This window comes from Mastigoproctus giganteus, chromosome 9, assembly GCF_048544385.1.
Source record: "Mastigoproctus giganteus isolate SK-2022 chromosome 9, ASM4854438v1, whole genome shotgun sequence".
In the NCBI taxonomy this organism is placed as follows: Eukaryota; Metazoa; Arthropoda; class Arachnida; order Uropygi; family Thelyphonidae; genus Mastigoproctus; species Mastigoproctus giganteus.
Genome location: NC_143583.1, coordinates 220,452,570 through 220,480,477, shown reverse-complemented (window position 1 = coordinate 220,480,477; position 27,908 = coordinate 220,452,570). Strand labels below are relative to the sequence as shown.

Here is a 27,908-nt window from a genome sequence, read left to right as displayed (position 1 = left end):
GATTGCTTCACGAGATATGCAGAAGTGATACCATTGAAGACACAAAAAGCTTAAGAGGTAGCAACTGCATTTATCAATTTTGTAGTGGCAAGACATGGAATTCCACAAGTCCTATTAACAGACTGCGGTAGTAATTTTTGCAGCCAGTTAATGAATATTTATGAACGTCTTGGAATTAAGAAGCTTCAAACAACTGCATTCCATCCCCAGTGTAATTCCAAAGTGGAATGCCTAAATAAGACGCTGGCAGCAATACTGTCACATGTGGTCAACACCATACAATCAGACTGCCATGTTTGTGTACCATTAGCAGTTGCAGCTTATCACTCTGCTGTTCACTCATCTACACAGGAAACACCCAATTATTTGTTATACGGCCGAGATGTGGTCCCACCACAAAACATTTGGACATCTCCAGTCCAAACAATGTACGCTTCCTTAGAACATTACTCTGAACAAATAGTAGCAAGGATGCAATGTACGTATGATATAGTTCAACATCTTCAAAAGCAGCAGAAAGTCAAGAGCATTACTGCTCCACAAAAGCTGTGGATATGCAAATCAGGGTAGGCAGTGTTGTATACTTGTATATGCCAAGAGTTAGACCAGGTCAAACACGCAAGTTGGCATGTCAAAGTACTGGACCTTATAGAGTCATAGCTCAGATGTCTCCCATGAATTTTCAAATACAACACATCTGCTGGCCCAGAGATAAACAACTGGTTCATGTAGATAGACTTACTAAAGTAATAAATCGTAGACCATTTCCAGAACTACGCCTGGAAGCTGATACACCCTCAGATTCAACCTTAGAACACGCTAAGCCGAAAGAGATATATGAGGAAGGAGAAGCCAAAGAGGAGCAATGGAATGAATCAGTGGATACTTCATTTATGATCCCGAGTCTTCCTATCTCCATACCATTAAAATATTTACCAAACGGGACAGAAATTGCAGTCGGAAGTAAAACAGGACGAGCAGATAGTCTTACAAGAGGATAGAAAAGAGAAAGCTCAATCGCAGGCAATGCATCATTATAATTTGTGTAGCTGAAGCCGGAAGCTGTATACACCCCAATTGGAAATTGCTTTAAATGTTCCAGAGGTTACACAAATACCCGAGGAGGAGACGTTGCCTGAACCTACCGCTGGTGAATCATATAGTGAAGCACAGTCTTCACCATCACAAACTTACACAGAGGAAGGGGCAGAAACACCAACCCCACACTCAGATAACCTCAGATTATTGGAATGATTTTTGGGTTGGGTCACAATCTTGTTTTAAGACTAACTGATGCATTAAAATAAGCAATTGATTCATAGGCGCCTCCGTAGCCAGGTGGGCAGGAGTGGCAGTGTGTAGCACACATTTCTTGATTAGACCAGGGTTCGAGCCCGTGACCACCAAATACGGAGGATGCGGAAAGGTCAGGGAATGACCACCGCATATCCTCAGAGCAATATGGCCTTAGTTGCTAATGCTCCTAAAAACCAAATAACAACAACAACATTGATTGATATCCAAGAGTAACTGTTTTCCTGTTGTTGTGTTTTGTCCAAATAGGTGCTGGACACAGCGAAGGGACTCGGAATGAAGAATAAATTGACAAGTTCGTTCCTAATCATGATGTGTTTGATATGGGACAGTTCCACTCATGCTAATATAGAGATCTGCAGAGTGAACCATGGGACATATAAATGTGAGACACTGAGCCCTACACCAGCAGTACTGGAAGTGATCCCAGTTGATAGCTGTGTTAAGAATAATTGTCATGATTGCATGAAACAGTGGGAATCAATGCTGCTTCTACCTAATAGTACTTTGGCACAGCCTAAGCACTTCATTTTAAAGCAGCCACTGAGAGAGAGAATGGTGCCTCAATTATGTACCAGTGTAAGAGAGGAAATGGGCCTTGCGAGTGTGCAAGGAGTAAATGTAAAGGAAGTTTAGAATATTGCTTTGAAGCAGAATGTGATCAGTTATCCCCTTGCACATGCCAAAGGCTTGCAGCAGAAACATACTGGTTTGCAGAGATAGGGTCGCAGGTTATAAGAAATCCTCCGATCATCTCTTACAAGATTTGTATATCACCATTGGAGAGAAAAATAAATCATATTAGACATAAAAGACATTTATTATCTGATGAGTTAGCTCACTTTGAAGAACACGATTTGAAAGTAATTTTTACAGATTCCATTTTTATCTTGACGCATAAGAGCATTTTTATTGTGAAAAAGTTTGGACAGAGAAAATGTATACAGCAACTAACGAACCACTTCAAGTAAGAGTACCTCAGGAGTTTTTGTTGACTCCTGGTCCATTGAAGTTTCTGTTTGTTTCACAAGAAGGGAAATTGGTACAGGGTGATGAGTGTAGAAGATTGTCTTGTTTACTGTGTTGGGACTTAATCAGGAATGGGCACTGCCTTCCTACGTTTGTCACATATTCAGTTTACATTGCAGTTAGAATAATATCAGTGATGATTATTTGGTATGCCAAGTTTATTTTGAATGCTCTATGGCAGTCAATTAGAGGCATGTACATAACGTTAAGGAATGTCTGGAGACTATGCAAGGCAATGTGGCAATTTATAGCACTAGCAGGTCTGACAACTGGCGATACAGTGAGAGCAACTACTGGAAGAGTCAGGGATTATTTAGATCACGTGCAGGTCAATCAGAGACCTGAGATAAGAGTAACACTTTTACAAATTGATTGAGTCTGCTGACGAGGCTACTAGGAGACGGTCGTGTTCAAAGCCGCTAAGTGGATTTTTCTTATTTATTGATTTGAAATTATTGTTTTTCTAAAACTTTTGATTTAAATTTAGTAGTATAACATTATTTTCTGATTTTCTGATTAATTTGGTGTATTTATTCTTTACTCGGCCTTGTAATTGCATAAAAGTATCAATAAAGGTATCCACGTGTTTGCAACTCCGCTGAACGAGAAGTTCTTTAGCCATATTTAGCCGCTTGATTGAATATTTTTTTACATCGAATTATTTCTGTAAGTAGCTTATAGACGTAGTAAGATCGTTAGTTTATTCTGAATTGAAACAGCGAGATTTGAAAGTTAATTAATACTTAAGTGTCCGTAGATTACCGTTCGTAACTTTCCCGCCTTTGTGATAAGATAGTTATATACCGTACTAGATAGCGTTAGTTGAACTTCGTTAGCAGTTAAATTGTACTTTTAAATAAATACATATAACGACTTAGATTACAAACATAATATAATTAATTATATTTAACATAATTAATAACATAACTTAATTAATTAATTAATAGAATCATGACTCAGACAAGAGCAGCAAAGCAAAAGGCTCAAGCTAATGGAAGTGCTGTGGCTCAGAGTAGAACTGAGGGGGGCAGTTGTCCTCTGACTCACAGCCTTATAAAATGCACTGTTTGCTTGATGTTTGCAGAGCAATCGGGTACGGGACATGATACTGCCATGGGGGATGTCTTTGTGTGTGTGCGATGCAAGGAGTGTATCGATATCAGGCAACAACTCAGCGTTCTTGTGGGCCTATATGAGAGCTTGAAGGACAGGGTGGATGCCCTCGAAGAAACTAAATTGAGGGGCCCATCAAGCTCTCAGCTGCCCACATCAACGCCAGAGCTTGCACGTGGGCATCACGTGACACAGAGGCAACCCCCAAGGCAGAATGCGCTGGTCCCGAAGGAACTAGTAGTTGTTGGTGACTCTATTGTCAGGGAAACGAGGAACATGCTTTGTAAAAAGGATAGGTGGAACAGGACCAGGGTATGTCTGCCAGGGGCAAAGGTTGATGACGTTGTAGAGCGAATATCATCTTTTAAGGGCACAAAAGGTGATATAGTTGTACACGTTGGCACTAATGATATTAAGAGTAGGAGACCGGCAGAATTACTTAACAAGTACAGGTCACTGTTGAACAAAAGCCGAGAATTAGGGTTGAATTTGAAAGTGTCTGCAATTCTGCCCAGACACGATAGGAGGGAGTATATGATGAGAGCCTTGTCGATCAATTCGGCCCTGGAAAGATTGTACAAGGCTCAAGGGGTAGAATTTTTTTCAGCCTGGACTGTACTTGTTAACAGGAGAGATTGCTTCTACAGGGATGGGATACACTTAAATAGAAAGGATGCAAGAATATTTGCTGATGCTATCGAGGCAGTGTTACGTGGGTCGGAAAACTGCTAGCTTGGCGGGATACAAAGAATAATAGATTAACAGTAGCCACTGGCAGAGGTGAAAGTGATTCTTGCACTGCTTCTATTGGAATGAGCCGCAGCCTGGAAAATTCAAACAAACAAATTCAAAATGGGAAGCATTCAAAGAATTAATCTTGGAAGCTACTAGGCTTTACATACCAACTAAGAAATATTGTTCAAGGTTTAGGCCAAAATGGATGTCAGATGAACTAATGAGGCATATGGCAGAGAAGAAAAATGCATGGGATACTTACAAATTAACACATGACACAGAAGCCTATGATAGATACAAGTTGATATGCAACCAAGTTACAAAGGAGGTTAGGCAGGCAAAGGCAGATTATGAGAAATCCTTGGCAAGGGATGCAAAGAAAAACAGCAAAGAGTTCTTTACTTATGTAAACTCTAGAAGGAAGGGGATGAATCAGATTGGTCCACTTGATATTGATGGGTCAACTGTTGATGACCCTGCTCAGGTAGCTAACAAACTAAATGAATATTTTGCATCGACATTCACACATGAGGAGTTATTCAGCGAGGGGAATGCCAGAGGTGTATTCAACTCTAGCAGTAAGCTACAGAATCTTGAAATAACTGGGAGTAAAGTGGAGGAGAAACTGTTGAAGATAAACACAAGAAAGGCACCTGGGGTGGATGGGATCTATCCAGTTATATTAAAGGAGGCAGCAAAGGAAGTAAGCAAACCCTTAGCCATAATTATGAGAGCTTCCTTGGACTCAGGGGAGGTACCCATAGACTGGAAATGTGCAAATGTGACCCCAATTCACAAAGGAGGATCAAAGGCTGACACAAGTAATTATAGACCTGTGAGCTTAACTTCTGTTCCAGGAAAATTAATGGAGGCACTGGTTAAAGAAGCACTGCAGGATCATTTAGACAAGACTTCAGTTATAGCTCGGACACAGCATGGTTTTGTTAAGGGGAAGTCTTGCCTGACCAATTTGATTGGATATTATGATGCAGTCACAAAAGAACTGGATGCAGGGAATAGCTTTGATATTATATACTTGGATCTTAGAAAGGCTTTTGATACTGTTGCACATGGAAGACTGCTACACAAATTGGAGCAGTGTGACATTGGAGGCAAATTGCTGCTATGGATAAAGGGGTGGTTGAGGGGGAGAAGACAGAGAGTGGTAATCAATGGACACTGCTCATCGTGGACTAATGTTATTAGTCTAATGACAGTGTTGGGTCCATTATTGTTTTCTGTATTTATAAATGATATTGATGATGGTATATCAAGCTTAATGTCCAAGTTTGTAGACGATACGAAGTTTGGCAGGGTTGTCAAGGACACTACTGACACTATGCTGCTGCAACAGGATCTGGAAAGGTTGAGCAGATGGGCTGAGAGGTAGCAAATGAAGTTTAACATTGACAAATGTAAAGTACTACACATGGGAAACAGCAACCCCAGAGCAATATCAACTCTGTGGTACTACACTGACAGTGGTAGAGAATGAAAGGGACTTGGGGGTGGTTATGCAGGCAGATATGAAATTCTCTGAGCAGTGCAGACGGGCTTCAAGAGTAGCTCATGGAGTATTGTCAATGATATACAGGAATTTTTCCAGCAGGGATAAGGAGGTGATTATTCCATTGTATAAGGCAATGGTCAGGCCACACCTAGAGTACTGTATACAGGTCTGGAGGCCTCATTTCAAGAAGGATCTAGAGCTGCTGGAACGAGTACAGAGAAGGGCAACAAGATTAGTGAATGGAACAAAGGGGTGCTCTTATGAAGAAAGGCTTAAGTTTTGCAAATTACAGTGTCTGGAGACTAGGCACCAGCGACGTGATCTGATAGAGGTGTATAAAGCCTTGAATGGTTTAAGCATGCTCAATGCTGATGGGATTCTTCCTCTAGCTGAGAAAAATCACCTGAGAGGGCGTAAATTCAAATTGAGGAAGGACAGATGTAGGATAGACGTGCGGAAATTTGCCTTTAGCCAGCGGGTGGTTGGTTGGTGGAACAGACTTCCATCCCTTGTGGTGGAGGTTGATAGTCTAAATAAGTTTAAGGCTCAGCTGGACAGGTATTTTGAACGAACAGAGGGGTGAAGTGGAAGTGGGGTTTTTTTTTTTTTTTTTTTTGGCTGATGCTGCATAAGCTTGCTTTCTTGCATCAAATGCCTCTACTAATGCTAATGCTAAATGTTGGTGATTGTGTCAGCAGCCATGTTATTAGCTGATGCCACGTGCACTAACCACCAGATTTTGTGAGCAGAAGTGGAAGAATGCGAGGCAGACTTGTCTCAACCGTGCAAGATCTACACAAAAGCAAGAGTCACTCTTATTAACTTAGACTACAAACAGTGCCTCTGGTTTGCTTCAGGCACTCAGCAGACACTCTTTCAATTACAGTTAACTTTTAAGCAAATACGTTCCCAATGGCAAACAAAATGTATCTACTACACTTTTCCTATTGAATTACATCTGATCAGCCAGGTAGCATGTCCACAGAATGCGTACTGTCCTTGGGGCTTACATTGTTATTCAGGATAAAATTTCAAGCCCTAACGAAGGAATCATTAAGTTGGCCAGGCATAACAAATTGTGTCACTAGACTCAGCATTGCGAATTGTCATATAATTGATAGTCAACTCTGTCTACATTATTGGCATTGTTAGTAACAGATTTCACTTGAGTATGAGGTAAGAAAGATTGAAGGAGTGATTTGTCAATATATAGTGGAGGTGCAATTACAATCTAATGAGACTGTAGAAAGAATATCGCTGAAAAATTTTGCCATCACTAAAGACAATATAGAAATTCCAAGTTGTGGATGCTTTTGATCAACCTACCGATATACTCGACCATCACCTAATTTTGCGAGTCGGACAAAACACTGAAGCTTACTTAGATCAAGCTGCTTTGCCATCCAGACTGAAATATGGCGAAATTGGAGATGTCCCGTCTAATTTCAGTGTTTCAAAACAATTCATTTTTGGTTAAAAGATGATTCAATGTCATTTTTATGAAGAAAAAGTTAGCTGTCGTAAGAGTGAGTCATATTTGAATTGCATGATATCTGGAAAAATCAATATGTTACCGAAAACTCAAGCATTCCATGAGTTGGAAATCGAACAGTCAGGACAACTCGCATCAAAATTGCAAACTGCTCCATTGGTAGTTGATCTTTCATTCACAGGATATAGCATATTCTTAGAGACATATACAGTGTGTCCTAAATTTGTCAACGAAATAAGTTTGCCAATAGGATGTTTCACTTGTGATGCACTGGCAGTGCCCTCGATCTGCCCAATTAATAGATTCCATGTAGTGCCTTAAGCTATGAAAGTCCCCTCTTCTGAAATTAAAACCACGTACTTTAACTACTGTAACATCTTTCATCTTCCAACTAACGAATCTGTGATTGCTACCTGCCAATGGTTCTTGTACTTTAAGGCCTGTGATGTCATTTAGTTCATGAGTAAGTAATACAAATAATAATCATCCAGTTTATTTTTAAAAAAATTTCCCTCTGGTGAATTTCTCTCCCACTTATTCCAATCAATCTGGGCAGATTGAACTCGTGCATAATAAGACATTCATATATGTTTGCCCATGCCTTGTGTTTGTAGAGGCTCTCTTCACAATCTTCTGGTCTGTGGATTACTCCTACTCTCATTATATTTGTGCTTCCAATTAACTGATACCACACAGATTCTGTGCTGGCTGACAACTTTTGACTCAGCAAATGCTCTTTTTGCATTTAGGCTGCTTTTGATAAGAAGCATGACCCCACCATCTCCCTTCTGTATTCCTTATCTTTTCTAAATATATTATACATGCCATATTGGAACTTGTCATCCCCTTCCTGATGTCACCACATTTCTTTTAACACTGTTATATCAGCATTAGTTGTCCTAACCAGGAGTTCAAATTCAGCCATGGACACTCTTTTGCCTAACCCAACATATCCTTCCCTGACACACCACCTGAAGTTATTTAGGTTTATTGCAGCAAGAAATAGGAATTCTTGAGATGAGTGCAAGCATTACTTTGACCCATATCGTTGGATATATGCAGTTCTGTATTACCCTTCTCGTCCCCTAACTAGCATTCTTAGTTTCCTAGAACCCTTAAGGTATCTTCAATTGTATTGCAAAACAATCCTTGCACCTTTTTTCAAATGAATAACTATCTCTACAGAATAGATTCCTTCTATCTACAAGTGTGGGCCATGCTAATCCCCCCCCCCCCAGAGCTTTGCAGATTCCCTCAAGTTAATCTACAAGTCTTTCAGCATATAATTCCTCTTATCATGTCTGGACACAATTGTGGACACATACACATTCTGACCTAACTCGTGGCATTTTTTCAGCATAGTCCTGTTTTTACCTGGTCAGGTCACATTCATTTAATATCTTTAGTCCTTGTATGTATCATAATAATGCTCTCTTTATCCCCCCTTGAAATCTGCCTATCTGTTGGTAACATCATCAATTGTTACTCTCAGCAAACATACCCTGGTTCTGGTCCACCCATCTTTATTACAAAAAATATTACCTGTTTCCCAGACAATTGTCTCCCAATAAAATTAAATCCGATAATTGGTTTATTCACTTGTCTTCAGCGACATTTCACAAATACTGTTGTTTTCTATATTTATGGATATTCACTACAAAAAACATTATAAAGGGTCTTCTTCCACCTTTGCCTATAAAGTGTGGATTAATAAAGAATATTTTACAGGCACTGGTGGATTCTGCTACCTAAGTTCAGTGTTTGTCTATTTAAAATGTGCAAAACTGTAATAAGAAATTTTTTGTGGGCCTCAAAGAAGCTGCTCAAAGGTGATGTTTTTGAAAGCTACAGGATACTGATTTAGCTGCTTGGTTATTGTTTAAAGCAATTGTGTATGGATTTCTTGGAAGAAGGAAGATAATTTTGAATCTCTTGTCTCAACTATACTGCAATGTTATACAGATATTGGCTGCTGAATATCTTTCATTACTCTGTTTTCTTCCTCAAAACTTGGGCATCACTTTTTCCTCTAAAGTAATGTGCAAAAGGAACCAGTAAATCAACACATGGAATCAGTATTGATGACCAACAATCAAATAGAAGTTTTGAGATAGTTTAGAATTGTCATTTGATGGATTTTTTCCCATTTTCTTAAAAGAGTAGAGATCAGTGCAATGGGAAAATAATTGAGAGGGAGGGATTTGTTTCCCTTTTTAGGAGTTGACTATATGAGAATCTCTATGCAGAAGTTAAAACACTAATAAAATACTAATACGATAGTGTAACACTGATAAGATAGTATAAAACAGTGAAATACGGCAGGAGCACAGGTTCTGAAATGGTTAGAATGGGCTCAAACAGTTTGTCTCTGGGAAGCGATATTACCAACAGTAAATTCTAAATTGTAAGCATTTTTATACCAACTGAGAGATACTGTTCAAGGATCAGACCTAAAGGGATGTCAGATGAACTGATAAAGCTCATAGTAGGGAAGAAAAATATGTGAGATGCATATAAATTATCATATGAAACAGAAGCTTATAGTGGAAAATAGTCTCCAATCAAGTCATCACAAAGGCGATTAGGCAAGCTAAGAGATTGCGAGAAATCTCTGGCAAAGAATGCAAAGAAAAGAGCAAAGACTTTTTACTTATGGAAACATTAGAAGGAACGGGATGAATCACATTGGTCCCATAGATATGAATAGTTTAACTGTTGATGATCCTCCTTAGGTTGCTGACAAACTGGTTAGGTATTTTATATCTACATTCACACAAGAGAAATTTTTTAGAAATGGGGATGTCACAAATGTATCAGATTCCAATATGGAGCTAAATGATTTGTGATAACCGAGAGGAAAGTGAAAGAGAAATTGTTGAAGCTGAATGTAAAAAAAAGGCACCTGGAGGGATGGAATCTATCCAATTAGATTAAGGGAGGCAGCAAAGAGGTAAGCAAACCTTTAACTAAAATTATTAGAACATTTTTGGATTAAGGAGGAAATCCTCCATTTCCTATGAAATGGAGGATTTGATGTGCAAATGCATCCCCAATTCAGAAAAGAGGGAGATTAAAGGGTGCCATGAGTAATCACAGGCTGCTAGCTTGACTTCTGTTTCAGGAAAAATAATGGAGTCACTTATTAAAGAAGTAATGCAGAACCATCTAAACAGAAATGGACTTAATAATGCTGCAGTCATAGTATGTTAAGGGACAGTTTGTCTGATCAATCTAATTGGTTAAAATGACACAATAAAAAAGGAACTGGATGGAAAAAACAATTTTGGCATCATATATTTAGATTTCAGAAAAGCTTTTGACACTGTTCCACATAAAATACTGCTCTACAAATAGCAACACTTTTCATGGGAAAGTTACTGCAATGGATGAAGGGATGGTTGAATGTGAGAAGACAAAGAGTGTTATCAATGGGTCTTCTTGGTTAGTGTTTGACTGTTGTTATTCTATATTTATTAATGGTATTGATATTAGGGTTAATATCTGAGTTTGCAGGTGATGGTTGGCAGAGTGGATAATGACAGTAATTAGGGTATATTTTAATAATAATTTCACTACAGGAAGTAGTGACATCCTTCACAATTCAAATGGTTTTGTATTTAAAGTCATTAACTGTCAATTGTCACTTCTTTGGAAGCATTTAGGTTCAGATCATATAGAAAAATAATAATTCTTTAAAATCCTCTTCAATCAGGACTGTTTAGCCAATCTCAGACAGAGGGAGTAAGATTTTTGGCCACTATTTTGCAGCCTGCATATGGCCTACTGCACCAAAAATTGTCACAAAGAATGATAGAGTCATTATCTTTGGATTTCAAATTTTACTAAAATGTTGATGCTCTTCAAGTTTGTTATGAACTGTTTTGTAATGTCTCTCATAATTAGAATTAGTGTTGCTAATTTTTGAGAGATAGCCCCAGGGGTGCTGAAAAATTCTTATTGAATAGCTCGTCGACATTTTTATGTATACTCCTGTAGCATCATATTTTTGATATCTCTTCCCACTAAGAATTTTACATATCACTCTTTATAGTATCTCTCATTATTTATACGAGCTGCAAACTTTAATCAAACAGATCATAGCTCCTTAGAAGCTTAGTCTTTAAAGTCATCAAAATTTAAGCTTAACATGTAGGAAATTATTTTTTTTCATGTTCTTTTGCACTTAGATAACAGTGGTAGGCATTGTGAGAACTGTGGATGAACAGTCTACTAGAATAACCTTTCACTTAGATGACATGACAGGACGACCGCTAGAGGTTCAACTTTGGCTTGGTGATGAAGAGGTAGGTGGTATTAATATTAAACATCAGAGTGCTTTTTGTACTGCACTTTCCTTTTTTCTTTGAATGAATTAGGTTTGGTATTTGTGATAAGTAAAAAGAGTACAATGTAAATGTCCTATTTACATTTCTCCATGATAAGGACCAATTAAAACAAGTATTTTTTAGGATTCCTTAATTTTCAGTTTGCAAAGCCATGTCAAGACTCTTTTGGTCGATTTAGAGTCCACATAAAATTACTTGCAACCTTTAAAACTTCTCTCATTTGAAACTGTTCCAGTTGAGAAGTGACTCAAGAATTTCTGTGGAGAGAGAGAGAGAGAGAGAGAGAGAGAGAGAGAGAGAGAGAGAGAGAGAGAGAGAGAGAGAGAGAGAGAGAGAAATTAATTCCTTCTACATGTACTTATACATCTAGAAGCTATATATATATATATATATATATACACACAGTGGAACTTCTCTATTATGAAATTTTATTTAACGAATTTCTCTATTATGAACTTTTATTTAACGAATTTCTCTTTATTACGAATTTTTTCGCAAAACATTGCACCTTGAAACGAAATTACATGTAAAATTAACCCCATATATTGAAGTGTTAGTCTCTCTATAACAAATTTTTAAAAAAAATTAGTAAAAGCATTTTTGAAGATTTTCAAGCATTTACTGCTAAATAGCCGCTCAAATATACTGCCTCCTTCCTTCCGAAATTGTGCATTAGCATCTGGAATTAAATAATCATCCTTTTAGTGAACACTTGTGGCCATTGACGCCCGTAGGAGGGTCTTTGTTTCATTTTTGTTACAGTTATTAAACCAAATGGGTTTTCTTAGAAGTGGTCATAAACTTTACAATAAATAGGGTAGATTTGTAAATTAATGTTGGTTCAGGGGAAAACGAAATTCGCTTTAGCATGCTGCGGCAGCAATACATAGAATGCTACCATAGTCAGTTTTTAGTAATGCCTACTGAGTGACATTGGCTTCTCACCTCAATTGTACCACGTGACCTTCATGTCAATCATTATATGATATGTCCATTCTCATCTAACTGGACTCCCAGTAGATGGTTTTCATGATTTTTTTTTTTTTATTTCATTCGTCATCAATCAAATAGGCTATATGCTTTTGTATTTTTTTTTTTTTTTTCTGAAAAGTAACGTACAGCATACAATAATCATAAATTTCCTTTTGTGTATATATGAATGAAAGCAGAATAAAAGAAATTCATAAAGTCGTATATTTCTTCAAAGGGAGCGACACTGTTGAATTTTCAAGCGAACATCATTGAGCAGGCGGCACCTGTACTAACAATTCACTATATGGCCAGCGCAGCGAAGTTTGCGGTGTATGTATTGGCAAGAGCTGCAGTCCAGTAATTTTTACAATTGCGAAAACAATGTTGAAGAGAAAGTGTTTACGTATTAACGATAAAGCAAAGATTGTTATGATATTGACCAGGGTTTTAAGAAAAAAGATGTGGAGAAATATGGCATAACTGCAAGCAGTTTATCTATGATTTTAAATGCAATTGAAGGAGGAGCAGACAAGAAGCGAATTAAGTTGTGTATGTACAAAGATGTTGATAAAGCTGTTCTAAAATGGGTGCAAATGATACGTGAAAAGAATATCCCAACATCGGGCCTAATAATTAAGCAATGAGCTCTGAAATTTGCACAGTCCTTTGGACATACAGAATTAATGCGAGCACTGGGTGGCTAGATAAATTTAAGAAGCACCACAGAATTGTGGAAAAGGTTATTTGTGGAGAAAGTGTTAATGTAAGCGAAAAAGATTGCAACAGTTGGAGGAACAATACCTTAAAGAAGATTTTGGAAGAATATGAGCTCCCGAAGAAGAGAAGTTTTTTCTGATTTATTTTCTGTTTTATTAGCTTAAATTGGCATATTTACTTATTTTCTAGAGTAGTTTTATATTCCTAGTTACGATACTTAGTTTAAAGTTCAACTTGATAGAGATTTTGTGGGTATTACTTAGTATCGGTAACGGTATCAAATCCACTTGTTACAAATTGCAGCTCTGTTGAACGAGAGGTTTTTAACCGTATTTAGCCGATTTATTAACCAATTGTTATATCAAATTATTATCTATAAGTAGCTATAGACCTAGTCAGGATCCTTAGTTTATTCTAAATTGAGACGGCGAGATTTGGAAGTTAATCAATACTTAAGAGTCCGTAGAAGTACCGTTCGTAATTACCGCCATTGTAACATGATACAGCATATCCGGAATTCGATAGCACTAGCTTTGTATAGTATAGTATAGTACATAATATAATATTGTCAATTAATCAGTAAATCTATTAATCTTGTTAAACTTCATTGTCAATTAAATTGTACTTTTAACTATACAGTCTGTCCTCGTATAGCACGATAGTTGCGTTCCTAGAAAGCCTCGTGCAATGCAAAATCGTGCAATATAAACAACAGGCCCTATGGGAAAAGTAGGGTTAGGTGCCGACCACCGAAGATTGAACACACACACATTTGGAACCAAAACATTACCAAACACAATAATAATCGGGTAATTTTAATCGTTATAAAATACATAAGTATTTTATAACGATTAAAATACGTAATAAAAATAATATTATATTATAATAAAGTATTTTTAGTATTTTTTAATACTAAAAAAGTATTTTTTACAGATAAAATACGTATTTTATTCGTAAAAAATTTATTATATTAAATAAAATAGTCGTAATAAAATACTTACGTATTTTATAATACGTAAGTATAAATTATAATATGCAAGTCGTAATAAAATATTGCTAATGCTTTTGCTTCTATCGTAAGCAAACTTGCTTTTTGTTTGATTTTCTATCCAAAGAGATGACAGCCGTTCCATCTCTTCCAATTCTTTGTGTCTTAATCTAATAGATTTTAATTACACTTTGAGTTGTTCCCGCTATGAAAGTTGTTTTTATTTTCTCTGCATTCTTTGTAATTCTCCGCGTTGCCTCATTTAGGTCTGTAGCACATGCAATATCACATGGTCTTTCATTTCGCTCAAAGCGTTTCACAATTTCATATTTTTTCTCTATCGACAGAAGCGGACTGGCCATAAGCCTTATGGGGGAAACCACGGTGGGCCGGAGGCCGGTGTGATTTTGGCCATAAACCGTAGTATGAGGCCACTACAAATTTTCCCGGGTAAGAATTTTTGACCCAGTCCGCCTCTGTTTATCGATATTGCTTCTTTTTTTCTCTCTCTGAATCTGCAGTGTCTTGGCCAGGACGCTTCCTTTTCACACCTTTTAAATATTTTAGTAATTTTTAGGGAATAAAGCACAATTACAAACGAGGTGGCACGCTTGATACACAGAAACAAAGCTGCGCGCGTGTAGCAACTGAATAAACAACACCGTAAAGGCCGAGATACACTATTAACACCTCACATTTTACTAAAGCACATTTCTAGGGGTTACTACCATAAAACAATAAAAACAATTTCCAGTTGCGTTTCTGCTAGTGGAATCTGTTATAAACTGGTAGTAAACTCGATCTAATTGCATTTGCGATTATACCGATAGCTGGAATTGTGTTGATTTTTACGTTATTATGGTGAAATGTGTTTCCCCTTCACTGATATAAAACACATAAATACATTTTCAGAATCTTCTTCGTTCCTATCGTGTTGCGTTCAGTTGGGGTGATTCCGCATTCGACTGCCATTTCTTGTAAACACAAAGGCGAATCGTGTATAAGCGAATTCGATTCGTGTTATATAAGATAACGTTCCCCTATTTATAAATCGTGTATGATCGAATTCGTGTAATGCAAACACGTGTTATACGAGGACCGACTGTATATATATATAACGACTTAGAGTACAAACATAACAAATAATTAATACATACTTGATACGGAAGTTATATAAAGGGAGATAGATAACACTCGTAGATAACACTTGATACTGAAAAATAAATATAGCGTTATAACCAGTGGTGGGATTCAGCTGGTTCGGTAGAACCGATACCTAATTTTTTGTTGAGTTCGGCGAACCGGTTGTTAAAATTGCACTTGTGATCAGGGTTCTCTCTAAGGTGGGCGCCTGGGCAGCCACCCAATGTGGAAATCACAAATTTACATTCCTTACTCTTTTTTAACGTCCATCTACGCAACAGCGTATTCCAAGTGCCCGTAGTAATGTTCATTCCGTCCGTAGGTGAAAAAATTAGACGGAACTATGCTTGTAATATTTATTTATTCATTTCATAAAACTCATCATACCTTTGATGAAATACTACATTTTTATTCCCTCGCGTTTGTAACTTAAGTAAACGAATATATAACGTAGGGAGAAAAAGTGCCAAACAACCAGGAGGGATGACACACTGTCATTTGTTTCAGCTTTGTGTTACGCCCTAAATTCACACGAGATATTATGAGTGCGTTGGTGTTCCCCGATCAATAAAAACAATAGGAAGCTAGGACACAACGAACCAAGAGAAATATAGACAATAAGAAACCAAAATCAGAATTGGCCTTGGATGGTACAAAACAGTCACAAGCACAACCACTCCAACTTGAAGAAAGCAGCACGTCAATTATTGAAATAAAAAAAAATAACAACTCCAAAATTGAAAATAATCTTCCTGAATGCTGGATAGTGCAACAATATAACAATTTTAAAGAAAAATATGACGGACTGGTAATTTTTAACAAAAAGTTAGGTTGCGAGTATTGTGCAAAATATGACTTTATAAAAGAGAAAAGTGTTCGTGTGTCAAAAGAATGGCATCAGGGAAAAATAAAGAGGTACACCAGGCTTCTCTAAGGAAAAAATATGAAAGAACATTTTTCATCAAAAGCTCATAACATTTGTAAAGCGAACTTAAAACAATGTGAGGAGGAGTCAATAACAAAAGTAATAGATACGATGAGTGAAAAATATTTAAGTGCTACTTGTAGAGTGTTTAATACAGTTTACAGGCTGGCAAAAAGATGTAAACCATTTTCAGACATAGAAGATGAGATAGAAGTGCAAATTAAAAATGGATTAGATATGGGAATAGGAACACATTCTCGTAAAACTGCTATGAAAGTAGTTGATTTCATTGCAAAGGAAATTAAAAAAGAAATATTTAATAAAATTATTGAAAATAATCTGAAAATATGTTTGATTATTGACGAAGCTTCAACGATATCCTGCAAACTAGTTATTATACTTTTCTTGAGGATTCAGTTACATCACCAACAATTTTCGTTGAACTAGTTGAATTGGAAAAGCAAGATGCAGAGACAATATGTTCTTCAGTTATGGAAAGTTTAAATGATGTTGGGCTTACTAAGAACAATAAAAAAAAAAAATTAATAGGATTTTGCTCTGATGGTGCCAGCGTTGCGCTTGAGAGAAAATCTGGAGTGAGCACTAGGATTGCAAAAGAGTTTCCAAACATAATAATATGGCACTGTTTAAATCATCGCCTCCATCTTGTTTTAGATGATTTGATAAGATATATACTATTTTTCATCAATCCAATAAGAACCAAATTGAACTTTCAAAATATCCGAACAACTTAGAATTTAAATTATAAAGATTAGTAGAGTTTTGGGACCAAGATGGGCTGACTGTAGTTTAAGGTCAACCTAGCTGTGACGTGCTTATCCAGCGCTACATCACTATTTTTATTCAAATAAAAAAGTACTTAGGTATGGCTGCCCGTCTTGAAAATATATATTTTATAACTGATTTGGCATTGACGATTGATATTTTAAACGAAATTTCTCTTCTTTCAAATGCACTGCAAGCAAGAAATATAGGCATACTAAAGGCTGAAAAACTCGTGATAAGATCTATTAAAGCATTTCAAATGCTCGGAAAGGAAAAGGGTCCATTCGAAAAAAAAGCTGATGAATTAATTACTTCAGAAACCTTCAAAAATATAAAATTTGTATAAAATCATCGATTTGTCAGGAAAGACTTTTTTAGAAAACATTGTAACGAATTTGAAAAAAAGACTAATGGATTGTGAACATTTAAAAGCAAGTTGTAGCCAATTTCAAGATAGGAATAAATTACAATTTCTCAATTTTTTGGAGACAGATTACTGGAATATTGAAGAAGTACTGGTTCCATGGAAAGCAGCTGAAGAACAATTTCTCGTATTTATTGACATTTTTAATTACCAAATTGATTTTAATGATTATCGAGATTTCGTCGAAAACGTTTTAAAAAATTCCCAGAATTATGCAATTGCTGAAGTGTTCAAAGAGCTAAAAATATTGTCAGAACATTTACTGTAAGTTCAGCAGAAGCGGAAAGGGGTTTTTCAAAGATGAACATAATATGTTCAGAGAAGAGAAGTCGCCTAACTGTTTCTAATAAATCAAACACAATGACTATTAGTCTAATCGGCCTACCTCTAAAGGAATGGGATCCTACTCCTACAGTAAAAAGATGGTTAAGGATAAATCACTCAGCCGATGATGCTCGGATAAAAGCGAAATTGCAAGTGAGGACGCAAATCAAGATGCAATAACAGTTTCATTGTTTTTTGTCAGGTATTATTTCATATTTTCTCATTAATATTTTAAAACTCTTTCTTATAACATAATCTAGTTTTGTGGACCTTTTTTGTTGTTCTTATTTAAGTATTAACTGCATGAAATAATAAATTACCTTTCGATATATAGTTTTTTTATACCTAGAACGGTCATTAGGGCAGCGAACCAGTTGTTAAATTATTTGAATCCCACCACTAGTTATAACTGTGTTAGGATACAAGTTTAAGGTTTTAATTTTGTTCTGAAATTGTAATTTTATTGACATTAACGAAATCATGACTCAGACCAGAGCAGCAAAGCAAAAGGCTCAAGCTAATGGGAGTGCTGTGGCTCAGGGGAGAACTGAGGGAGGGTTGCCCTCTGAATCACAGCCTTTTAAGATGCACTGTTTGCTTGATGTTTGCGGAGCAATCGGGTACGGGACATGATACTGCCATGGGGGATGTCTTTGTGTGTGCACGATGCAAGGAGTGCAAGGAAATTAGGCGACAACTCAGCGTTGTTATGGGCCTATATGAGACCTTGAAGGACAGGGTGGATGCCCTCGAAGGAAATAAATTGAGAGGCCCATCAAGCTCTCAGCTGCCCACATCAACGCCAGAGCTTGCACTTGGTCATCTTGCAAAGAGGCAGCTCCCAAGGCAGAATGTGCTGGACCCACAGGAACTAGTAGTTGTTGGTGACTCTATTGTCAGGGAAACGGGGAACACGCTTTGTAAAAAGGATAGGTGGAACAGGACCAGGGTATGTCTGCCAGGGACAAAGGTTGATGACGTTGTAGAGCGGATATCATCTTTTAAGGGCACAAAAGGTGATATAGTTGTACACGTTGGCACTAATGATATTAAGAGTAGGAGACTAGCGGAATTACTTAACAAGTACAGGTCACTGTTGAAAACAAGCCGTGAAGTAGGGTTGAATTTGAAAGTGTCTGCAATTCTGCCCAGACACAATAGGAGGGAGTATATGATGAGAGCCTTGTCATTCAATTTGGCCCTGGAAAGATTGTGCAAGGCTCAAGGGGTAGAATTTTTTTCAGCCTGGACTGTACTTGTTAACAGGAGAGATTGCTCCTACAGGGATGGGTTACACTTAAATAGAAAGGGTGCAAGAATATTTGCTGATGCTATCGAGGCAGTGTTAGGTGGTTTGGAAAACTGCTAGCTTGGGGGGAGACAAAGACTAATAGATTAACAGTAGCCACTGGCAGAGGTGAAAGAGATTCTTGCACTGCTTCTATTGGAATGAGCAGAAGCCTGAAAAACAAGATGCAGGATATTTCAGAGACTGCTGGAAGTCATTGCGGTACAAGTGAACACATGGGTTGTGTTAGGGTAGCTAAGAATAGAAACAGGTGCATGTATACTTGCGTGTACACCAATGCTAGGAGTTTAGTAAATAAATTTGATGAATTTGAAGTATTGCTCAAAACATCAAAGGCAGATATTGTTGGGATATCAGAGACGTGGTGTCACACAGATATAAGGAATGCAGAACTGGAATTTGGGGAGTACAACATCTACAGAAAGAATAGACAGGATAGGAAGGGAGGAGGGGTTATGCTATTAGTTAAAAAACACATAAAATCCAAGGAAGTGAAGCCAGTCGACATCGATGGACAGGGCAGTGTCGAGTCAGTTTGGTGTGACATAAGCATAGGTAAATCAAAATTGAGAGTAGGAGTGTGCTATAGGCCTAATGATTCTGATGAGTATAATAAGATACTGTACAGGGAAATAGAATGGGCCAGTAAATCAGAGAGTCGTATAATGGGGGATTTTAATTTCCCAGTTATTCACTGGAATTTGTGGATTAGTCACTCACACACTAGCAAGGCTTTTGTGGATTTATTGGATGATTGTTTTCTACACCAGCATGTTCAGGAGGCAACTAGAGGGAGTAATACTCTTGATCTGATTATCAGTAGTGATTCTTCATGCATTAAGAATCTGCAGATAAAGCAACCACTAGGTGGCAGTGATCACAGTGTGCTGAAGTGGGATTTACTCAAGGAGGTAATACCATCAGAGGTAAAGGGAAGGGTTTTTGCTTTTGTAAAGGCGACTATGATGGTCTGAGATAGTATTTAAATTCTATACAGTGGGACCAACTGATGATGTTACCAACAGCAAATTCAAAATGGGAAGCATTCAAGGAACTAATCTTGGAAGCTACCAGGCTTTACATACCAACCAAGAAATATTGTTCAAGGTTCAGGCCTAAATGGTTGTCAGATGAACTAATGAGACATATGGCAGAGAAGAAAAATGCATGGGATACATACAAATTAATGGGTGACATGGAAGCCTATGATAGATATAAGTTGGTCTGTAACAAAGTCACAAAGGAGATTAGGCAGGCAAAGGGCAGATTATGAGAAATCCTTGGCAAAGGATGCAAAGAAAAACAGAAAAGAGTTCTTTACCTATGTAAACTCAAGAAGGAAAGGGATGAATCAGATTGGTCCACTGGATGTTGATGGTTCAACAGTTGAGGATCCTGCTCAGGTGGCTAACAATCTAAACAAGTATTTTGCATCTACATTCACACATGAGGAGTTATTCAGGAAGGGGAATGTCGTAGGTGAAGTAAACATTGGCAGTGAGCTAGATGATTTTCTAATTACTGAGAGGAAAGTGGAGGAGAAATTGTTGAGGATAAACATAAAAAAGGCACCCGGGGTGGATGGGATCTATCCAGTTATATTAAAGGAGGCAGCAAAGGAAGTAAGCAAACCCCTAGCCATAATTATGAGAGCTTCTTTGGACTCAGGGGAGGTACCCATAGACTGGAGATGTGTAAATGTAACCCCAATTCACAAAGGAGGATCAAAGGCTGACACAAGTAATTATAGACCTGTTAGTTTAACTTCGGTTCCAGGAAAATTAATGGAGGCACTGGTTAAAGAAGCACTGCAGGATCATCTGGACAAGAATTCAGTTATAGCTCAGACACAGCATGGTTTTGTTAAGGGCAGGTCTTGTGATCAATTTGATTGGATACTATGATGTAGTCACAAAAGAACTGGATGCAGGGAATAACTTTGATATTATATATTTGAATCTTCGAAAGGCTTTTGATACTGTTGCGCATGGAAGACTGCTGCACAAATTGGAGCAGTGTGGCATTGGAGGCAAATTGCTGCTATGGATAAAGGGATGGTTGAGTGGCAGAAGACAGAGAGTGATAATCAGTGGACACTGCTCAACGTGGACTAATGTTATTAGTGGAGTTCCTCAGGGTTCAGTGTTAGGTCCATTGTTATTTTCTGTATTTATAAATGATATTGATGATGGTATATCAAGCTTAATGTCCAAGTTTGCAGATGATACAAAGTTGGCAGGGTTGTTAAGGACACTACTGATGCTATGCTGCTACAACAGGATCTGGAAAGGTTGAGCAAATGGGCTGAGAGGTGGAAAATGAAGTTTAACATTGACAAATGTAAGGTACTGCATATGGGAAACAGTAACCCCAGATCAATGTATCAACTCTGTGGTACTACGCTGACAGTGGTAGAGAATGAAAAGGACCTGGGGGTAATTGTGCAGGCAGATATGAAGTTCTTTGAGCACTGCAGACGAGCTGCAAGAGTAGCTCATGGTGTCTTGTCAATGATATACAGGAATTTTTCTAGCAGGGATAGGGATGTGATTATTCCCTTGTATAAGGCATTGGTCAGGCCACACCTTGAGTACTGTATACAGGTCTGGAGGCCTCATTTCAAGAAGGATGTAGAGCTGCTGGAACGAGTACAGAGAAGGGCAACAAGATTAGTGAATGGAACAAAGGGTTGCTCTTACGAAGAAAGGCTTAAGTTTTGCAAATTACAGAGCCTGGAGACTAGGCATCGGCGAGGTGATCTGATAGAGGTGTATAAGGCTTTGAATGGCTTGAGCATGCTCAATGCCGATGGGATTCTTCCCCTTGCTCAGAATAATCACCTGAGAGGGCATAAATTCAAATTGAGGAAGGACGGATGTCGGATAGATGTGCGGAAATTTGTCTTTAGCCAGCGGGCAGTTGGTTTGTGGAATAGACTTCCATTACTTGTTGTTGAAGTTGATAGCCTAAACATATTTAAGGCTCAGCTGGACAGGTATTTCGAATGAACGGAGGGGTTAAATGGGAGTAGTGGTTGTGTTTTTTTTTTTTTTTTTTGGCTGATGCTGAATAAGCTTGCTTTCTTGCATCATATGCCTCTGCTAATGCTAATAAGGATCTTTTTAATGCTGACGAAATGGGTTTATTCTTTAAATGTTTACCAAATAGAACACTTGCTTTTAAGGATGATAAATGTTTTGGCGGAAAACAAAGCAAAGAAAGAATCACTGTGCTAGTTGGAGTAAATATGACAGGAAGTGAAAAATTAAGACTTTTAGTCATCGGAATATCAAAAAACCCAAGATGTTTTAGAGGCACAAAATCTTTGGAAGTTGACTACACATTTTAATAAAAAAGCATGCATGACAAGTGATATTTTTGAAGAAAGGATATTAAAACTAGACAAGCGTATAACAAAAGAAAAAAGGAAAATCGTGTTGGTAACTGACAACTGTCCGGCACATCCTGCCAGTATTTTTGCCAAACTTAAGAGTACAAAGTTGTTTTTACAACCAAACGTAACGTCAAAACTCCAGCCAATGGACCAAGGCATTATTAAAAATTTTAAATTTCATTATCGAAAGAGAATAATAATGAAGATTGTCAATGTGTTATCAGAAAATAGAAACGTGGAGGTTACAATTAACCTAAAGATTGCATCTCTGAACTGGCAAAAGTTTCGGACAAACGATGTCACTGAATATACTATTCAAAATTGTTTTTCAAGAGTGGGATCTGTATTGAATACAGAAGTCGAACAACGACTGGACATCAAGATGAACTGCCCCTTTCACAACTGAAAAACTTTTGGACATTATTAGAATTGTCCGGAAACATCGAAAATGAAATAACACTGGATAGTTATTTCATTTTCGATGTTTCCGGACAATCACCTACGTAACAGTTGCTACGTAGGTGAGACATCGAGACGTCTCCAGGATCGCCTCACGGAACACGACAGAGCAATCCGGCTTGCCGAAACTGACCAGTCCGCGCTTGCAGAACATTTTTGGGCTACCAACCACGATCTTGACCCCAAGCGCGACTTTGAGATAGTGGACCACGCGCGACACTTTCGCCACCGCCTATGGCTAGAATCACTAAACATAATGAACAACCCTAAGGCATTAAATCGCCAGAAAGGCATGCGTATACGTCCAATCCTGGAGACAACCGTTTTATTGATGGATGATCACTGGCGCAAAGCAGCACACGTCCGTGCTACAACAATGACGAATGAGTAACGTGCCACACTTTGCTTGTAATGTATTCAAATTTGTCAGTTGACGAAGGGACACGAGTTCCGAAAGCTACTGGAAATATTTTATTTTATTTTATTTTATACTGGGTATACTTTAAATAAATATCTATTTGTTAAACTATGGACCCCAGTACTCCAGGCCCATTTGTCACTACTGGATAGTTATGTTTATGTAGATCACAGCAGAACATCCAAATGAAGATGAAATACTGCTCAACAGTGTTAAACGCGAACATGATCACTAAGAAATTAACGATGACACATCAGAACAACCCGTAGAAAAGCCAACTCCCAAAGAAATGATTAACGGTTCGTATGGGTCTACAGATTTGTGAAAATGTTCCTGATAATGTTTTTGATGCTCTGAACAAATGTGAGGTTTTCTTTGAGAATCAGACAATTTTTTAATTGTATTGTGCAAACGAAAATTACAGATTTTTTTAATTTGTGATACTTATTGGTGAAAATTGTGTAAACGTAATTTAAATAATTTTGTTTTTGAAATAAAATACATTAAAAATAAATGTAGATTCGTTTTCATTTTCTAATTAGATAACAATTTCTAATAAAAAATATATTCTTTGTATAATGAATTTTTTCGCTGGATTTATCGAATTCGTTATAGGGAAGTTCGAGTGTATATATAAAAAAGAGCAGAAAATGAGTGATGAAACATTGTTTCATTCATTTTTCATTTATTGAGTGAAGCAGCCCCCCTGGACAAAAAAAATGGTTAACTTGAAATTGAGGGTTTGACTGTTGATGATTCTGCTCATATAGCAGATAATCTGAATGAGTATTTTGCATCTACATTCAAACATGACAAGTAATTAAAGGAGGAAAATGCCAGATGTTAATCAAACTGTAACTGGATGCTTAATGATTTTGTAATAACTGAGAGCAAAGTGTAGGAGAAATAATTGAAGTTAAAGATGAGACAGGCACCTGGGGTGGATGGGATCTATCCAGTTATTAAAGGAGGTGGTAAAAAAATATATAAGCAAACCCTTACCCATAATTATGAGAGCACCTTTCGACTCAGAGAAAGATCCCAAGGATTGGAGATGTGCAAATGTATCCCCAATTCACAAAGGGGGATGGATATAAGGGTGACAGGAGTAATTACAGACCAGTTAGTTTAACTTCTGTTCCGGGTAAAATAATGGAGACATTCGTTAATGGTGCATTGCAGGATCATCTAGACAAGACTGCAGCAATAATTCAGACACAGCATATCTTGTTTAACAAGTTTGATTTGACATAGCATGGGTTTGTTAAGGAGAATCTTATTTGATCTATTCGATTGAATACACTGATGTGGTCACAAAGGAACTGGATGCAAAAAATAATTTTGATATCATATACTTGGATTTCAGGAAAGGTTTCGACACTGTTGTGCATGGAAGGCTACTGTACAAATTGGAGCAGTATGGTATTACAGGTAAGTTACTACAATGGATAAACGGGATGGTTGAGTGGGAGAAGACAGGGAATGGTAATCAATGGATGCTGCTCTTCGTGGACTAATGTTATTAGTGGAGTCCTCAGGGTTCGGTGTTGGGCTCAGTGTTGTTTTGTATATTTATCAATGATATTGATGAAGGTATATCAGGCTTAGTGTCGAAGTTTGCAGATGATACAAATGTTGGTAGGATTGTTAATGACAATAAAGACAGTATGTTACTCCAACTGGATCTACATAAGTTGGGCAAATGGACTGAGTTTAACATTGACAAATGCAGAGTGTACTGCATATGGTTTGCAATAACTGAAGAGAAACGTACCAACTGTGCAGTACTACACTCAGGGAAGTGGAAAGTGAAAAAGACCTGGGATTAATTGTGCAGTGAAATATGAAGTTTGCTGAGCAGTGCAGACGGTCTGCAAGAATAGCTAATGGTGTCTTGTCAATGATATACAAGAACTTTTCTAGCAGAGATAAGGAAGCGATTATCCCCTTGTATAAGGCAATGGTCAGGCCACACCTTGAGTACTGTGTACAGGTCTGGAGGCCTCATTTTTTGGAAGGATGTAGAGCTTCTGGAACGAGCGGAGAAGGGCAACAAGATTAGTGAATGGAACAAAGGTTTGCTCTTAAGAAGAAAGGCTTAAGGTCTGCAAATTGCAGCGCCTGGAGAGTAGGGACCTTCAAGGTGATTTGATTGAGGTATATAAGGGAAGTGGAAAGTGAAAAAGACCTGGGGGTAATTGTGTAGTCAAATATGAAGTTTGCTGATAAGCGCAGACATGCTGCCTGGGCGGATCATAGTCTTGTCAATGATATGTAGGAATTTGCTAGCAGGGACAAGAAAGTGATTATCCCGTTGTACAAGGCAATGGTCAGGCCACACCTAGAGTACTGTATACAGGTCTGGAGGTCTCATTTTTAGGAAGGAGTAGAGCTGCTGGAAAAAAAAAAAATGGGTTGAGCAAGCTTAATGCCAATGGAATTCTTCCTCTTGCTTAGATTAAGAACCTGAATTTGTCTTCAGCCATTGGCCAGTTGATTAGTGGAACAGGCTTCCATGTTTTGCTATAGATGTTGATAGACTAAATAAATTTAAGGCTGAGCTGGACAGATATTTGGAACAAACGGAGGGGTGAAATGGAGGCGTTTTTTTTTTTTTTGCTGATGCTGCATAAGCTTGCTTTTTTGTATCGTATGCCTCTACTAATGTTTTTTTTTTTTTTTTTTTTTTATGTAAACCCCAAACACGAGAGGTATTAGAACCTATAGTACTTAGTACCATGCTTCGGTTGGAGGTTGAGAAGATGAAAGAAGATATTTGTGGACATTGCACTTGAACTTCTTTAGACTGTAATTTTCAGGAAATACTTATGAAGGAAGGTTGTTCCAGAAAACGGCAGTTGAATGAATAAACGAAGAAGATGAAAAGTTGGTTCTGTGAGTTTGAAGTTGGAGAGTAAATCGGTGTTGGTTCGTGGCTGCATGTGTTCGGACTGTTTTGAAAGAGAGAGTGGGAATTATAAAGCCAATTCAGAAGAACAGTGCCCATGGAAGTATCTGTAGAAGAGGCATGCAGCAGAAACAGTATGTCTATGAGACAGTGAGTGGAGAGACTTTGTTAGAGATGAATCATTAGTTAACCCAACTGCCCTCTTCTGAATGGAATCAAGAAGATTGAGAGAGGTTTTGGGGGCACCACCCCAGATTTGGGAACAAACTTCCATGGTAGGGCGGATTTTGTAAGAAAAGTTATAAATGATATAATCCCCAAAAGAGACATATCATTTTGCCTAAAAATCGGAGTGTCACCAAAGATAAGCATAGGAGCAGAAGAATCCTTTTTGGGAGATATAAGACAAGACTGAATTTTAGAAGGGTTGAAATCAACTAAGTTGTCTTTGCCCCACTGGAGAATTACCTGAAGATCGGCATTTAAGGCATTGGTAGCAGATTTTCGAGAAGTTGAAGCTGATTGAGCACGGCAAGGTTTCTCAAAATGGAAAGTGGAATGCAATGTGCTGTCATCGGCAAAACTATGGATAGGATTTCCAGTCAATGGAAAAAGGTCATTAATATACAATAGGAAAAGAGTGGGGGAAAGAACTGAACCTTGGGGGACACCGGCATTAGTAGAAAAGTTAGAAGACAGAGAGCCATCTACCATCGCCCTCACTGAGCGATCAGAGAGAAAACTGGATAACCAATTACAAAAAACAGTTAGGAAACCATAAGAAGGAGCTTGTTTAGAAGGCCTTTGTGCCAAACATGATCGAAAGCCTTTGAGTTGTCAAGAGCAAATGCGTGTGTTTCACCGCAGATGTGTAAAATAAGCCAGAATATCACCAGTGGATTGACACTGCCAGAATCCGTGATCATTGATCAGACGGAAGGTTTCTAGGTAGTTTAAGAGTTGGTGGTTAATTGATTTCTCCATTACTTTAGAAAGAGTAGAAGTAATTGCAATGGGATGATAATTGGATGGGAGAGATTTGACACCCTTTTTAGGAACTGGCTGGATATGAGCAAATTTCCATGCAGAAGGAAAAACACCTTTGGAATAAAAAGGAGAAAAAAGGCGGCAAAGAATAGGAGTAAGTTCAGGATCACAGGTTTTGAGAACAAGTGCAGAAATAGCATCGGGACCTCGGGCTTTCTTAGCATCAAGATTCGTCAAAATCCTTCTGACATCCTTTTGATGGAAGACCACAGGAGGCATTGAACGGAGCATGTTGGGAATGGTGGGAGGTGTTTTACCAAGATCATTAATATATGAGTTGGAAGAAAAATGGGATGGTAGCAGATCAGCTTTATCCCTAGCAGAAGTGACAACAGAACCATCTGGTTTGGACAGAGGTAGGAGCAGAGATGGGCAAAAGTTGCGGCCAATAGCTTTGGCAAGAGACCAGAATGCTCGGCTACCATTAGGGCAAGAAGCAAGTTTTCTACTCTTAGCCTGTTCTAGTTTGGACTGCTTAATCACTGTTTTACATTTGTTGCGAGCTTTGGTGTAGGCAGAAAATGAAACTGAAGAATTAGAAACAAGCCAATTACG

General features: G+C 37.9%; 1 protein-coding gene across 1 annotated transcript in view; it reads left to right on the top strand.

Moving 5' to 3' along the window:
• Nucleotides 1–27,908, top strand: part of RPA2 (Replication protein A2) — a 382,124-nt gene that overhangs the window by 194,039 nt on the left and 160,177 nt on the right. The window contains exon 4 of the mRNA XM_090381178.1: nucleotides 11,381–11,497. Within this exon, the coding sequence (XP_090237304.1) occupies nucleotides 11,381–11,497 (117 nt within the window). The remainder of the gene's footprint in view (nucleotides 1–11,380; nucleotides 11,498–27,908) is intronic.